General features: G+C 43.9%; 1 protein-coding gene across 1 annotated transcript; it reads left to right on the top strand.

Annotated features, from left to right (window-relative positions):
• Positions 1 to 2,749: 2,749 nt before the first annotated feature.
• On the top strand, positions 2,750 to 13,086 carry LYG1 (lysozyme g1). Its single transcript, XM_043470442.1, has 6 exons — positions 2,750 to 2,874; positions 3,320 to 3,386; positions 8,247 to 8,351; positions 9,224 to 9,417; positions 12,503 to 12,635; positions 12,838 to 13,086. The coding sequence occupies exons 2-6, from the start codon at positions 3,344 to 3,346 to the stop codon at positions 12,954 to 12,956; spliced, it is 594 nt and encodes a 197-aa protein (XP_043326377.1). The 5' UTR covers positions 2,750 to 2,874; positions 3,320 to 3,343; the 3' UTR covers positions 12,957 to 13,086.
• The last annotated feature ends 857 nt before the right edge of the window (positions 13,087 to 13,943 follow it).

Genomic DNA, 13,943 nt, shown 5'->3' with positions numbered 1-13,943 from the left:
GAAGGCGGCTTGTGTTTGACTCAAGAAAACGTGATCCTAATGGCAGAAACATTCTCTATGTGTGACTGTCATTGCTGTTATTTTAATTTTAAGGCCTATTGGTGCATAGCAGTCTGTGGGAGTGTGCAAGGAGGGAGAGAAAGAGAGGAGATGGTATCAGTACAGATGCTGCTATCAGCAGAAAGGCCTGTCAGTCCACACGGGCAAGAGACCTGAGTCAGCATTAAAGCCAGGGTCAGGGTGTACAGAGAAGTTCTCAATCTCTCCAGGACCAAATGGGGTGGGGCACGATGGGGCAGGGCCACCTCTGTCTCCCAGCACCTTAGAATGTTAACATGGCACTTTTTCCAGACAAGTTGGAAGGCCCCAAAGACTGGGGATGCCTGTGGTTCAAGATTTATGGGGACATCTGGGAGAACATTTGTGGAAAACAGATGGGGGCTCTCTGGTGAGAGAAGTGCAAAGACCTTTATTTCCACTTTTCCAAGAAACGTTGCTTAACTGAGGAGGAAATGGTCTATGATGCCTTACAGATCCAAACCTGCTTTAAGGATTACAAAGTGCTCAGTGGAGGGAGGGTGAGGGGAGGCCACCAGGACCTAAACTAGCTCCCAGGGGTGTTGAGGTTGTCAGTTTCCAGGGCACTCCCCAGTTTGACACCCCCATGCTGTCTGTCACTGTTTTGCTCTCAGGAAGGGAGCAGAGGGTTGCCATGCTTGGCATCACAACTGCCCGGACACTTTGATAGTGGTTCCAAGTGGTGGAAGCCACAGGGTATGACCAGATCAGTCCTGGGTGACCTGTGGACAGTCCTCACATACACTCCAGCGACGCCTCAACACTCTTTTCTGAACATGGACCACTTTTTGGCACCTGGAAAGTTGGGTCACAGAGTTCGGGTTGCTCACTATGCTGAGTTGACATCTTACTGTCACTTCTTGCTCCTTCCTGATATAATTGGAACAAAAAAAGAAGAAAGTGACTCTGTGTTCCTAAGTCACTGGCATGTGTGTTTACATAGTCTCTTTGCATTCAAGAGTGTACTCAACACAGACATTTAGTTCCATGCTTGGAAAATGAGACACGCTTTCATATTGCAATAAAAGCTAAGTTCTTCTACTTTGGTTTCCAAGAAGTATTTTTGCTCCTTGGAAAAGCAGTAAAAAGAGCAAAATACTCTGGCTTTAGCAATTGGATGCAAGCAGTGCTTTTTTCTGATGTGTCCTTTCCAGAAAGCCAGTGAGAAGCCTCTGTAAAGATGCACTTTCATGAAACTCTGAGCTTTTCCTGCACCTACAGGACTCTTTATTCTTTCTCCTGGGCCAGAGTGTCCTCTTTTTTGCAGTGCTGGGGGCTCAGTGGCTGATTCCTGGCAGGTGACTGAATCTGAGAGTTCCTGCAGACACAGCTAAGATTCCAAGTTCCTGTATGTTTCTGGTGTTTTGGACTGAGCACGACATTTTCTGCTCAGCTAAGGGAAATCAAATAGACCGTCTCGATTTTGTAGGGAAGAAAAATGAAAAGCATGGCTTTTGTTTGTTCCAATAACTTTCTTAATACCTCTTCTTCATCTTGGGACATATTCTCATCCCAGGTGTTTAGAAGGAACCGCCCAAAAGACTAACTTTCAAACAAAAAAAGATGAAAAGAGCATTACAAAAGTGCTGAGTACATATTTATACTCACACTCTACTTGGAATGATAGTAATAAATCAAAATGATGGTAGCCAAGCTCAGCTGACCAAGGGAGATGATGGGAGGAGCTTGCAGTGGGAGGGGTTGGTGGAAAGTGGAGGCTTTGGGGCAGGTGGCTGGCTCTTTAGGCATTCCCTGGGGTCAACAACAAGTTGTCCTGGGTGGCATTTGTGTATTCATTCAGTAGCTACTAGGGGAACCAGGGCTCTTTATACATGAGGAAGATGATTAGAATAATGGTTGGGATGAGAATGAACTTGAGAGCAAGTGCTTAATGGTGATCAGTTGTCTGATCTCCTGTCTGCCAAGCCCACTATGAATTCAATCCTGGACCCTGACCACGACCTGACTTCATGGGGGTTTAACTTTACTGGCGGAAATAGCCTGCTTATTGGTATCCCCAGGCTCTGGCCCAGGTCTGTTCTTGCCTAGGCAGAGGGAGAACAGGGAACATGGCTCAAGGTGACCAAAGGGGTCTGAGATGCCCAGGCTAGGGGCTTAGAGGAGTGGGAATGTCTTCCAGCTTCTTCTTTTTTATTTTTTAATTAGAGGATAATTACTTTACAATATTATGATGGCTTTTGCCATCCATCAACATGAATCAGCCATAGGTATACATATGCCCTTCCCTCTTGAACATCCCTTCCACCTTCCTTTGCATCCCACCCATCTAGGTTGTTACAGAGCACTGGTTTTGGGTTCCCTGAATCATACAATGAATTCCCACTGGCTATCTATTTTACATATGGTAATGCATATGTTTCAATGCTATTCTCTCAAATCATCCCACCCTCCCCTTCTTCCACTGTTTCTAAAAGTCTGTTCTTTCTGTGTCTCCTTTGCTGCCCTGAAAGTAGGATCATCAGTACTATCTTTCTAGAGTCCATATATGTGCATTAACATAAAATATTTGTTTTTCTCTTTCTGACTTTTTCACTCTGTATAATAGGTTCTAGGTTCACCCACCTCATCAGAACTGACTCAAATAAGATTCCATCGTGTATATGTACCACATCTTCTTTATCCATTCATCTGTCGATGGACATCTAGGTTGCTTCCATGTCCTAGTTATTGTAAATAGTGCTGCAATGAACAGCCAGATCCTTCTTAAAGCAAAGACAATGGTAAGGCACTGAGGAAAGTGTAACCCTTCCTCTAACTTAAGGAAAAGGACCCCAAGTAAGTGAAACACTAATATAAAATTCTCCTTTTGGTAACTATATTTTGATAATGAGGAGGCTACTAGGACAAGGCAGAAGCATCAGAAATTTCCTTTTCAAGATCTGTGGTCAGGTCAGCATGTTTCTCCATGTTGAGAATCAGAGTATCTTGGTTTCTTGAAAGAATCAAGTATTGAAAGTATTCTGTAGCCTGACAGTATCTTGAGTCTCTGTGGGCTGAGCAGGAGCCTCATCACTTTTAATTAAAAGGACAGATGGAACACATGTCCCAGTTCAATTTATTTCATTCTGACTCCAATAATTAATTTTCTTATTCAGACATAGGGACACTGAAGGGACACTTCATTCTTCTCACATCTTTCCATAGAAACAGTACATAGTGTTATCATGACAATTGATATTTTCACATCTTCAAGCTAATTTCTATTTAAAAATCATTTCAGGATCTGTGGAGCCAAGTCATTGATATGTCTGTGCTGTGGCTGCTTCTGGGCCTCCTTGTCCTTACAGGTGAGTGTGCTCCATTTCCCCAAATGACCTTGGAGATGGGAAAGATAAGCATGGGAATACAGTGGTGTTTCTGATACTTAAAACTGCAGTGGGGAAAAAAAACGGCAGTTTTTTTCCCCAAGCTGTTCAACAAATCCTGGGGTTGGTAACAGCCATCCACAGTCTCTTCCCAGATGCCTCACAAAAGGAGGGAGTTCTCCAGAATGAGGGGTGGGCTTACAGCAGCACTGCTTGAGGCCAGACTTTAAATCTATACCATTGAACAATGCTCACTGTTCCTCTATAAAAATTCTTTCACCAAAAGTACTTACTGAATTTGTTAATAGGCCATATATTTCTACAGAAGGATAAGGTGATTTACCACTGTAAAACTAACGTAATTCAACAGAAAACTAGCATTTTGGGGATCAAGGAGATGTGACTCAGTTAACCACTGAGGCTGACATTGTTGCCCTGCTTGAATTTCAGATTTGGTCCTAAGGTTCCTTGCAACTGGGGCAAAGAGGAAAAGGTCATGTTTTTTGACAAAGAAAAAGAGGAAGCATAGTGTCTTAAGAGAAGCAAATTTTTTTCCTGGATCTAAAATTTAAAAATTTCTCAAATGGGGCCAGCTTTACATTTATTCCTTTCTTTCTTGACCCACCAATTCAAGAAGTATTTTTTCAAAAATTTTACAAGGAATTTTGGGACCACAAGAAACTAGGGAAGAGGAGATAGATGGTGGAATAGAAGGATGTGAGCTCACCTCTTCTTACGGAAACACCAAAATCACAACTAATTGCTGAACAAGCATCAACAAAAAATGCTAGAACCTATCAAAAAATATATCCTACATCCAAAGACAAAGAAGGAACCTCAATGCGATGGTGGGGGGGGCACAATCTGATAAAATCAAATCCCATACACACCAGGTGCGTGACCCATAAGCTGGAAAATAATCATGCCACCAAAGTTCTCTCACCCGGAATGAAAATTCTGAGCCCCTGTCAGGGTCTCCAGCTTGGTGGTCTGGCAATGGGAGGAGGAACCCCTGATGAATTTGCCTTTGAATGTCAGTGGGGTTTGACCTCAGGAATTCCATAGGACTGGGGTAACTGAAACTCCACTCTTGGAGGGTGTACATAAGGTCTCGTGCACACCAGGAATCAGGGTAAAATGCAGTGACCTCATCAGAGATGGGGTCAGACTTACTTGCTAGTATTGGATGGTCTCTTGTGGAGGTAGGGGGAGTGGCTCACTGAGAAGACAAGGATACTAGCAGCTGCAGTTCTTGGCATGAGCCCTCTTGGAGGCCACCATTTTCCCACCAAGACCTGGCCCCACCCAACAGCTGGTAGGCTCCAATTCTGGGAGGCCTCAGGCCAAACAACCAACAGAGTGGGAACACAGCCCCACCCATCAGCAGACGGGCTGCTTAGAGCTGTCCTGAGCACACAGCTGTCCGACAAACTATACTCCTTGACACACCCCTGTCCACCACCAGAAGGACAAGACCCAATTCCACTCACCAGTGGTCAGGTTCCAGTTCCTCCCACCAGGAAGCCTGCACAAGCCTCTTAGCCTCATCCACCAGGGGGCAGACAGCAAGAACTACACTCCTGCAGCCTACAAATCAGAAACTGCAATCACAGAAAGTTAGACAAAATTAAACAGCAGAGGAGTATGTTCCAGATGAAGGAACAAGGTAAAACCCCAGAAGAACAACTGAAGTGGAGTGAAGTGGAAACAGGCAATCTACCTGAAAAAGGATTCACAGTAATAATAAGAAAGATGACCCAAGACCTTAGAAAAACAATGGCAGCACAGATCAAGAAGATACAAGAAATGTTTAATAAAGACCTGGAAGAAATAAAGAGCAAACAGAGGTGAACAATACAATAACTGAAATGAAAAATACACTAGAAGGAATCAATAGCAGAATAAATGAGGCAGAAGAACAGATAAGTGAGCTGGAAGACAGAACAGTGGAAATCACTGGTGCAGAACAGAATAAAGAAAAAAGAATGAAAAGAAATGAGAACTGTCTAAGAGATCTCTGTGAAAACATTTAATGCACCAACATTCACATTATTGGGGTCCTAAAAAGAGAAGAGAGAGCAAGAGAAAGGACCTGAGAAAATATTTAAAGAGATAAAAGCTGAAAACTTTCCTAACATGGGAAAGGAAACAGTAACCCAAGTCCAGAAATAGCAGAGTCTATGGAGGAATATGCTGCTGACATATAGTAATCAAACTGACAAAAATTAAAGACAAAGAAAAAATACTAAAAGCAATAAGGGAATAGTAACAAATAATATATAAGGGAACTCGCATAAGATTATCAGCTGATTTCTCAGCAGAAACTCTGCAGGCTAGAAAGGCATGATATATTTAAAGTGATGAAAGGGAAGAAACTACAACCAAGAATACTCTACCCAGCAAGGCTCTCATTCAGATCAAACAAAGAAATCAAAAGCTTTACAGACAAGAGAATTTGGCACCATCAGACCAACTTGGCAACACATCTTAAAAGAACTTCTCTAGGTGGAGAAGAGAAGGCCACAACTAGAAAAAAAAATTACAAACAGAAAAGCTCACCTGTAAAGGCAAACATACAGTAAAGGTAGGAAATCATCTGTACACAAATACGATATCAGAACCAGCAAGTGTGAGAAAAGGAGTGCACAAATGCAGGATATTGGAAATGCATCTGAAATTAGAAGACAGCAACTTAAAACAATCTTGTTTATATACTGCTAAATCAAAATCTCATGGTAACTGCAAACCAGAAATCTACAGTAGGTACACACACAAAAAAGAAAAAGGAATCTAAACACAACACTAAAGTTAGTCAAAAAAATCACAGCAGAAGAGAACAAAAGAGGAAGGGAACAAAAAGGAGCTACAAAGACAAATCCAAAACAATTAACAAAATGGTAGTAAGAACATGGTGATGGTGGTGATTCAGTAGCTAAGTCGTGTCCAACTCTTGCAACCACATCGACTGCAGCCCGCCAGGCTCCTCTGTCCATGTGATTCTCCAGGCAAGAATACTGGAGTGAGTCACCATTTCCTTCTCCAGGGGATCTTCCTGACCCAGGATCGAACCCACAGACAAGCATCTCCTGCATTACAAGTGGATTATTTTATCACTGAGCCACCAGAGAAGCCCTACGTGTTGATAGTTACGTTTAACATAAATAGATTAAATGCTCCAACCAAAAGACACAGACTGGGTGAATGAATACAAACACAAGATCCGTACAGATGTTATCTACAAGTGACCCATTTCAGATCTAGGAAAACATACAGACTGAAACTGAGAAGATGGAAAAGGTATTCCATGCAAATGAAAATCAAAAGAAAGCTGGAGTAGCAATATTCACATCAGACAAAATAGACTTTAAAATAAAGACTGTTACAAGAGAAACAAAAGGAACTTTGGGGAGCATATAATGTGACTAGGAAGAGGCTACAGGGCAAGGAATAATGAGTAACACAACCAACTACTATTAAGGGTATTTGTCACCAATTATAAAGATAAAAGTGCACTGATTAAAAAATAAACAAGAAAATGTTGGCTTATTTAATTTTTAGTACACTCATAAAACATCAAGTCATTTCATTTCCTCATTTCTCTTAGGTTACTCATTGAAAGTTTTTAAAGTAGTATTTATTCTAAAATACCTGTATTTTCAGATGTCAACCCCATGAAGCTCTTAATAAGAAATCGGAACTTTAAAATGCATTTACATAAACCTACAGCGGGTTTCCCAGGTGGTGCTAGTGGTAAAGAACCCTTCAGCCAATGCAGGAGACAAAAGAGACACAGGTTCAATCCCTGGGTTGGGAAGATCCCCTGGAGGAAGATCTTCAAGCCACCCCAGTATTCTTGCCTGGAGAATCCCATGGACAGAGGAGCCTGGCAGGCTACAGTCCATGGGGTTGCAAAGAGTCGGACATGACTGAGCGACTTAGCACACAAACCTACAGTACACAGATATACTTCCCAAAATCTGTATATCATGGAAATTTGATGACATAATCCAATTTAGTCAAAGATGAAATAAACAAAAAAAGAGTAATCTAATGCAAAGTTCTTACAAGCTGATAGCAGTGAGATGATTCTGTCAAGGGGCAGTCTCCTGCTCTCTGTAGGTAACTTGTTGCTCGCTCATGTGCCCTCCTGATGTGAACTATAAATTCTAGGGAATGCTCACCCCTCCAGTGGCTGGAATGGGAGTTAGAGAGAGAGACGGAAGGGCACAGAGAGAAAGGGAAGAGGGCAGAGGAAGCCTGGTGCAGAGACCTGGTCCCAGACCTCACAATGTATCCTCCCCTCTTTGCTGTCTTTGGCTCCCACCTAGAAGTGTGCCCTAGAGCAGGGGAAGCCAACTCTGAGTCCAGTTTACCAGCTGTGCCTTCACTTTGACCCTGGTTGAGATCTCAGGGAGATCAGGCTTCATACTATGTGTTTCTCCAGAGCAAGCACAAGTATCTCACCAGACTACAGAGTTAGGAGTATGAAGGAGAAGCTCTGAGGGTTCACCTAAGACATGAGATGAGGACTAGCTTATAGGGAACACAGGATCTCTGCTTTGATTCCAAGACACCTACCCAACAGCACTGTTCAGCTCCAGAGGTTTGCAAGGATTATAACTCCAACTGTTCCTGAAGTCCATGGAAGAAGAGGTGAGACACTAGTTTCTGTAATCACTTGGTCGCCATACTATAAATTTCAGAATGCTTTCCATGGCTGAGTGATTTCCACTGTCACTGATTTTTGTTTGGTTATTTTTATTAATATCACTTTGTAATGGACAGAAGTAGGATCAGAACTCCTAGTTCAGTGTCTCAGACTGACACTTGCTCCATTTGTAGGTTCATCGGAAAGCAGCAGTTGGGGATGCTATGGAGACATCCGGACCCTCCACACCCCTGGGGCATCTTGTGGCATCGGAAGGCGTCAAGGCCTGAGCTACTGCGGTATTCATCATCTTTCTGTCCACCCTGCCTTCCTCTTATTCTTCCTCTTTCTCTCAGAAGGTGACTCCTTTCAGCAAGGATGTCTTCCACAGGACTCTGACGCTTCCCTCAGGAGGCCACCCTATGCCCCTCTGTCCTTTCCCACAGTTTTGATCCTTTCAGCATATCCTTCAGGTCCCCGCTGCCTCCCACAGCCCCACCTGGTGGAGTGGTGAAGAGGGTACTAGATGTGGGGTCCCCAGAGCTTGTCTGAGTGTCTTGGTTCTGGGGCTTCAGCAAATCACCCAGTTCTCCTGAGTGTCCCCTGGAAGTATAGCACCTACTGTAAGGTGGATGAGAATGCTTGTGAAACCAGTAAAGTGGACTAGCCAGGTAAACTAGTACTGATCTTCATTTTGTCATTTCTCATTACTTCATAAAAGTTTGAGCTCACATGCTTTCTGGGTGTCATTTTTAGGGTAGAAAAGCGGGCAGGGGTGAGCATACCTGTCAGGGAAACTCTCTGAGGACTCCTTGAAGGGTTGGAAGAACTTTTCTCTCGCATTCTGTGTGTGTGGGAGCTGGTTTTCCTGGGTCCCTCTGGGATGCTCAGGGGCCAGTGGTGCATGTGTCTGTGGAATTTCCCAGGTGGGCAGAGCAGTCCAGCCGAGGAGCACAAACGGCACGTCTCCGGGCATGGTGACTCCACTTCAGAGAAAGAGAATTACAACTTCGGGGCTAGGAACGGCCATCAGAGATTTCAGACAAAAACTTGGACTTCTCAGTCCTAGACCACTGCCCGAGTCCCTGGAGTGTATTTTCTCTCCCCTCTTGAGTTCCTGTTTCAGCACAAATCACCTCAACCTGCCTCCTTCCTTCTATGTTTGCGGTAGGAGTTCGTGCTTCTGAAAGGCTGGCTGAAATAGACATGCCGTCCCTCCTGAGATATCGGCCTGTCATGCGTACTGTTGGCCAGAAGTACTGCGTGGACCCTGCTGTGATCGCTGGTGTCTTGTCCAGGCAGTCTCATGGCAGCAACGTCCTGGCCAATGTGGACGGTGTGGGTGATGGAGTCAAGGTGGTACAGGTAACCTGCCATCAGTCATTATATCTCATATGTCACTTCACCCAAGGGGTTCCTTCACATTTGTTAATTTTTTAAGAAAATATTTATTTATGTTTATTTATTTGGCTGTGCTGGGTCTTAGTTGCAGCATGCGGGATCTAGTTCCCTGACCAGGGATTGAATCTGCGTTCCTTGCATTGGGAGCATGGAGTTTAAGCCACTGGATCACCAGGGAATTCAACGTTCAAAAAGCTCAGCATTCAAAAAACTAAGATCATGGTATCTGGTCCCATCACTTCATGGCAAATAGATGGGGAAGCAATGGAAACAGTGACAGACTTTATTCCCTTGGGCTGCAAAATCAATGCCATGAAATTAAAAGATGCTTGCTCCTTGAAAGAAAAGCTATGACAAACCTAGATGGCATATTAAAAAGCAGAGGTGTCACTATACTGACAAAGGTCTATATAGTCAAAGCTATGGTTTTTCCAGTAATCATGTATGGATGTGAGAGTTGGACCATAAAGAATACAGAGAGCCAAAGAGTTGATGCTTTCAAACTCTGGTGCTGGAGAAGACTCTTGAGAGTCCCTTGGATAGCAAGGAGATCAAACCAGTCATTCCTAAAGGAAATTAACCCTGACCTAGATGCCCATCAGCAGACGAATGGATAAGGAAGCTGTGGTACATATACACCATGGAATATTACTCAGCCATTAAAAAGAATTCATTTGAATCAGTTCTAATGAGATGGATGAAACTGGAGCCCATTATACAGAGTGAAGTAAGCCAGAAAGATAAAGAGCATTACAGCATACTAACACATATATATGGAATTTAGAAAGATGGTAATGATAACCCTATATGCAAAACAAAAAAGAGACACAGATGTACAGAACAGACTTTTGAACTCTGTGGGAGAAGGCGAGGGTGGGATGTTTCAAGAGAACAGCATCGAAACATGTATATTATCTATGGTGAAACAGATCACCAGCTCAGGTTGGATGCATGAGACAAGTGCTCGGGCCTGGAGCACTGGGAAGACCCAGAGGGATTGGGTAGAGAGGGAGGTGGGAGGGGGGATCGGGATGGGGAATACATGTAAATCCATGGCTGATTCATGTCAGTGTATGACAAAACCCACTACAGTATTGTAGGGTGGTTAGCTTCCAACTGATAAAAATAAATGAAAAAAAAAAAAAAGAAATTAACCCTGAATATTCAATGGGACTCCCCTGTAGCTCAGGTGGTAAAGAATCTGCCTGCAATGCAGGAGACCTGGGTTTGATCCCTCGATCAGGAAGATTCCCTGGAGAAGGAAATGGCAGCCTGCTCCAGTATTCTTCCCTGGAGAAGTCCACGGACAGAGGAGCCTGGTGGGCTACAGTCCATGGGTCCGCAAAGAGTCAGACACGACTGAGTGACTAACACACACATTTATTGGAAGGACTGATGCTGAAGCTGGAGCTCCAATACTTTGGCCACCTAATTTGAAGAACCAACTCATTGGGAAAGACTGATGCTGGGAAAGACTGAGGAGAGGAGGAGGAGGGGGCGGCAGAGGATGAGATGGTTGGATGGTATCACTGACTCAATGGACATGAGTTTGAGCAGGCTCTGGGACATGGTGAAGGAGAGGAAAGCCTGGTGTGCTGCTTCATGGGGTCACAAAGACTTAGCGACTGAACAACAAGATCACCAGGGAAGTCCTCCCCTCTTTTTATTTCCTTGACACGTATTGTTGCTGATGGCTTCCCTGGAGCACAGTTTCACAGAATACAGAGTGAAAGGTGCTCCCTGGAGCTGGAAGAGCCCAGCCCTGCCTGAGAGATGGAACCAGCACTTCTGCCTTGCTTAGAGTCACAGTTTCTTCAACCATACCCTATTCTGGATTTCCAATAAGGTGATGGTACAGGAGAGAGATCACAGACTGAGTTCTTGCTCTGTTGTGTTGTAACCATGTTACCTTGGATAAATCACTTACTCTCCCTGGCTCTCAGTTTCCTCATCGACAAAATGCAATCTCAGAGAGTCATTATGAAGATTCAGTGAAACAGTGTGAAAAAATAGTTGATATTTGGTGGATTCTCAACAAATATTGAATTTGTCTTTCCCTTGTCTTCTGTCTACACAATTCTTAGTTGTGAAGATCGATTTCATTTTCGTGCTAACTCTGACCAGTATCACTCACAACCAGATAGAACCTTTCAGGGAACTGTTAACTGTTAAATTAACTCTGTGCTGGGGAAACTGGGATGGCAAAGATGACAATGAGGCTTTTTCCTTTGTATTTCACATTATTGTAGTTGTTGAGAAACCTTTAAGTATTGCAGTCATAATTTAAACTTTTAGGAAAACATATTCCTCAATGACCTTTAAACAGGCTCCCCAAAGTATGTGACACTTGACAATTTAGAAGTACTTTCAAATACTTTATCTTCTTTTGATCTGAAGACTCACCCGGATGGTGTTGGAGGGAGTCAGGGAAGACAAGTCATCCATCCTTTACAAGTTAGCAAGTGGATTTGTGAGGACAGAGTCATTGCTGCAAAGTCACCTGACAGCTGGAAAATGCAGAACTGGGACCGAGGACAACATTAGTGATGTTATCACCAGCGCCATTTCTCCTGCCCTGTTCTGCCTTCTTTCTAAAATCTCATTCTTGGGGAAAAGATGAGCCATCTCTTTTGAAGATGAAGAAATAACTCCCCGGAGTCAGACATTTCTCCTACGTATGGTGAGACGCACATGGTGTCTAAGAAAAGTCAGAAATAGCTTCAGACGTTCAGATTATCTGGAAGAAGAGTTAACGAGTACAGATAAAAAAGCCCCTTTCTAACCTGTTGTGGGGGTGGAGGTGGGTTGTGTTTGCAGCATGAGAGGAGGGCATCAGACTGGTCCCTACACTGTGTCACCTCTGGTTTCCAGCTGTGTCCATCACCATTACCCTGAAGCCCTTGCCCACACTTGTAGCTTTATTATTTACCCTTGGGGAGATTGAAGGTGGCAATGGTTCTGCCAAAGGAGGAGGAGAGAAAAAGAAGGGAAATGAAAAAGTAGCCTTGATCCCAGGAAGCTGCGAGACCCACTGCCTCTCTCCCTGCAGGACCCTGGTCTTTATGCTCCCACATCCTGGATCAGTGAGGCCCAGGTTTCCCGAGTGACTGAAGTCCTGACTGTGAGAATCAAAGAAATCCAGAGGAGGTTCCCAACCTGGACCCCTGACCAGTACTTGAGAGGTGCGTGTTCCCCATGGGTCGGTTTCCCAGCGTGAAATCAACAGGAATGTTATGTAATATGTTGCATCCAATTCCCCCAAACCTCAGTTGCCTCCTGAAAAGCAACTCAGAAAGTTAACTGCTGTTAACTGAGTTAACTGCTGAGCACCCTGCCACAGTGAGGGGCTGTGGGGTCAGCATTAACCAACGTCACAAATTCTAGGTGGACTCTGTGCCTACACGGGAGGTGCTGGCTACATCCGAAGCAGCCAGGACCTGAGCTGTGACTTCTGCAACGATGTCCTTGCACGAGCCAAGTACTTCAAGAGACAAGGCTTCTAAAACTTCAGGTCAAACCCAAGATCCCTATCATGCAGCCGGCCTCAGCCATTACACAAATAAAAGTAGCCAATGAGGCCAATAACTGTGAATCTGAGTTTGCCTGAATGTCATCAAAATAACGTGAATCACATTAAAGAATTATTACGTGCATTTTGTAGTCTGATGTGTGTGTGAATAAACGGCTGTGTCTCTTTAAAGGTATTTCTATTGGGCTTCCCAGGTGGCTCAGTGGGAAAGAACTACCTGCCAAGAATCTCCTGCCAAGACACAGGAGACATGGGTTCGGTCCTTGGGTTGGGAAGATCCCCTGAAGAAGGAAATGGCAATCTACTCTAGTATTCTTGCTTGGGAATTCTCATGGACAGAGGAGCCTGGCGGGCTACGGTCCATGGGGTTGCAAAGAGTTGCACATAACTGAGCATATACACGTGCACATACATGCGTATATGCGTGAGTTGTCATGTGGATTTCCATGAAATGCTTCCTATACCTCATTGGCTTGCATTGCTGGATTAGGAAATAAAAATACTAGATTCCAGTTAAATTTGAATTCCAGATAAATAATTTTTTTTTAGTCCAAGTCCCATGCAATATTTGGAACACAACCTAGGCAGTGTACTAAAAAGCAAAGACATCACTTTGTCCAGAAAGGTCCATATAGTCAAGGCTATGGTCTTTCCAGTAGTCATGTATGGATGTGAGAATTGAACCATAAAGAAGGCAGAGAGCCAATCACCAAAGAATTGATGCTTTCAAACTGTGGTACTAGAGAAGAATCTTGAGAGTCCTTTGGACAGCAAGGAGATCCAACAAGTCCATCCTAAAGGAAATCAGTCCTGAGTGTTCACTAAAAGGACTGATGCTGAAGCTGAAACTCCAGTACTTTGGTCACCTGATGTGAAGAGCTGATTCACTGGAAAAGACCCTGATGCTGGGAAAGATTGAAGGCAAAAGGAGAAGAGGGCAACAGAGGGTGAGATGGTTGAA

Source organism: Cervus canadensis, chromosome 5, assembly GCF_019320065.1.
Source record: "Cervus canadensis isolate Bull #8, Minnesota chromosome 5, ASM1932006v1, whole genome shotgun sequence".
Lineage (NCBI taxonomy): Eukaryota > Metazoa > Chordata > Mammalia > Artiodactyla > Cervidae > Cervus > Cervus canadensis.
The sequence above is the reverse complement of the archived record's forward strand: the minus strand, read 5'-3'. Positions and strand labels throughout refer to the sequence as shown.

Excerpts from the sequence above, each read along its gene's own strand:
- LYG1 (XM_043470442.1), top strand. The coding sequence starts at position 3,344 with ATGTCTGTGCTGTGGCTGCTTCTGGGCCTCCTTGTCCTTACAG. Across the intron at positions 8,352-9,223 it reads TCAAGGCCTGAGCTACTGCG|GAGTTCGTGCTTCTGAAAGG; the intron begins GTATTCATCATC and ends TGTTTGCGGTAG. Across the intron at positions 12,636-12,837 it reads CCCTGACCAGTACTTGAGAG|GTGGACTCTGTGCCTACACG; the intron begins GTGCGTGTTCCC and ends CACAAATTCTAG.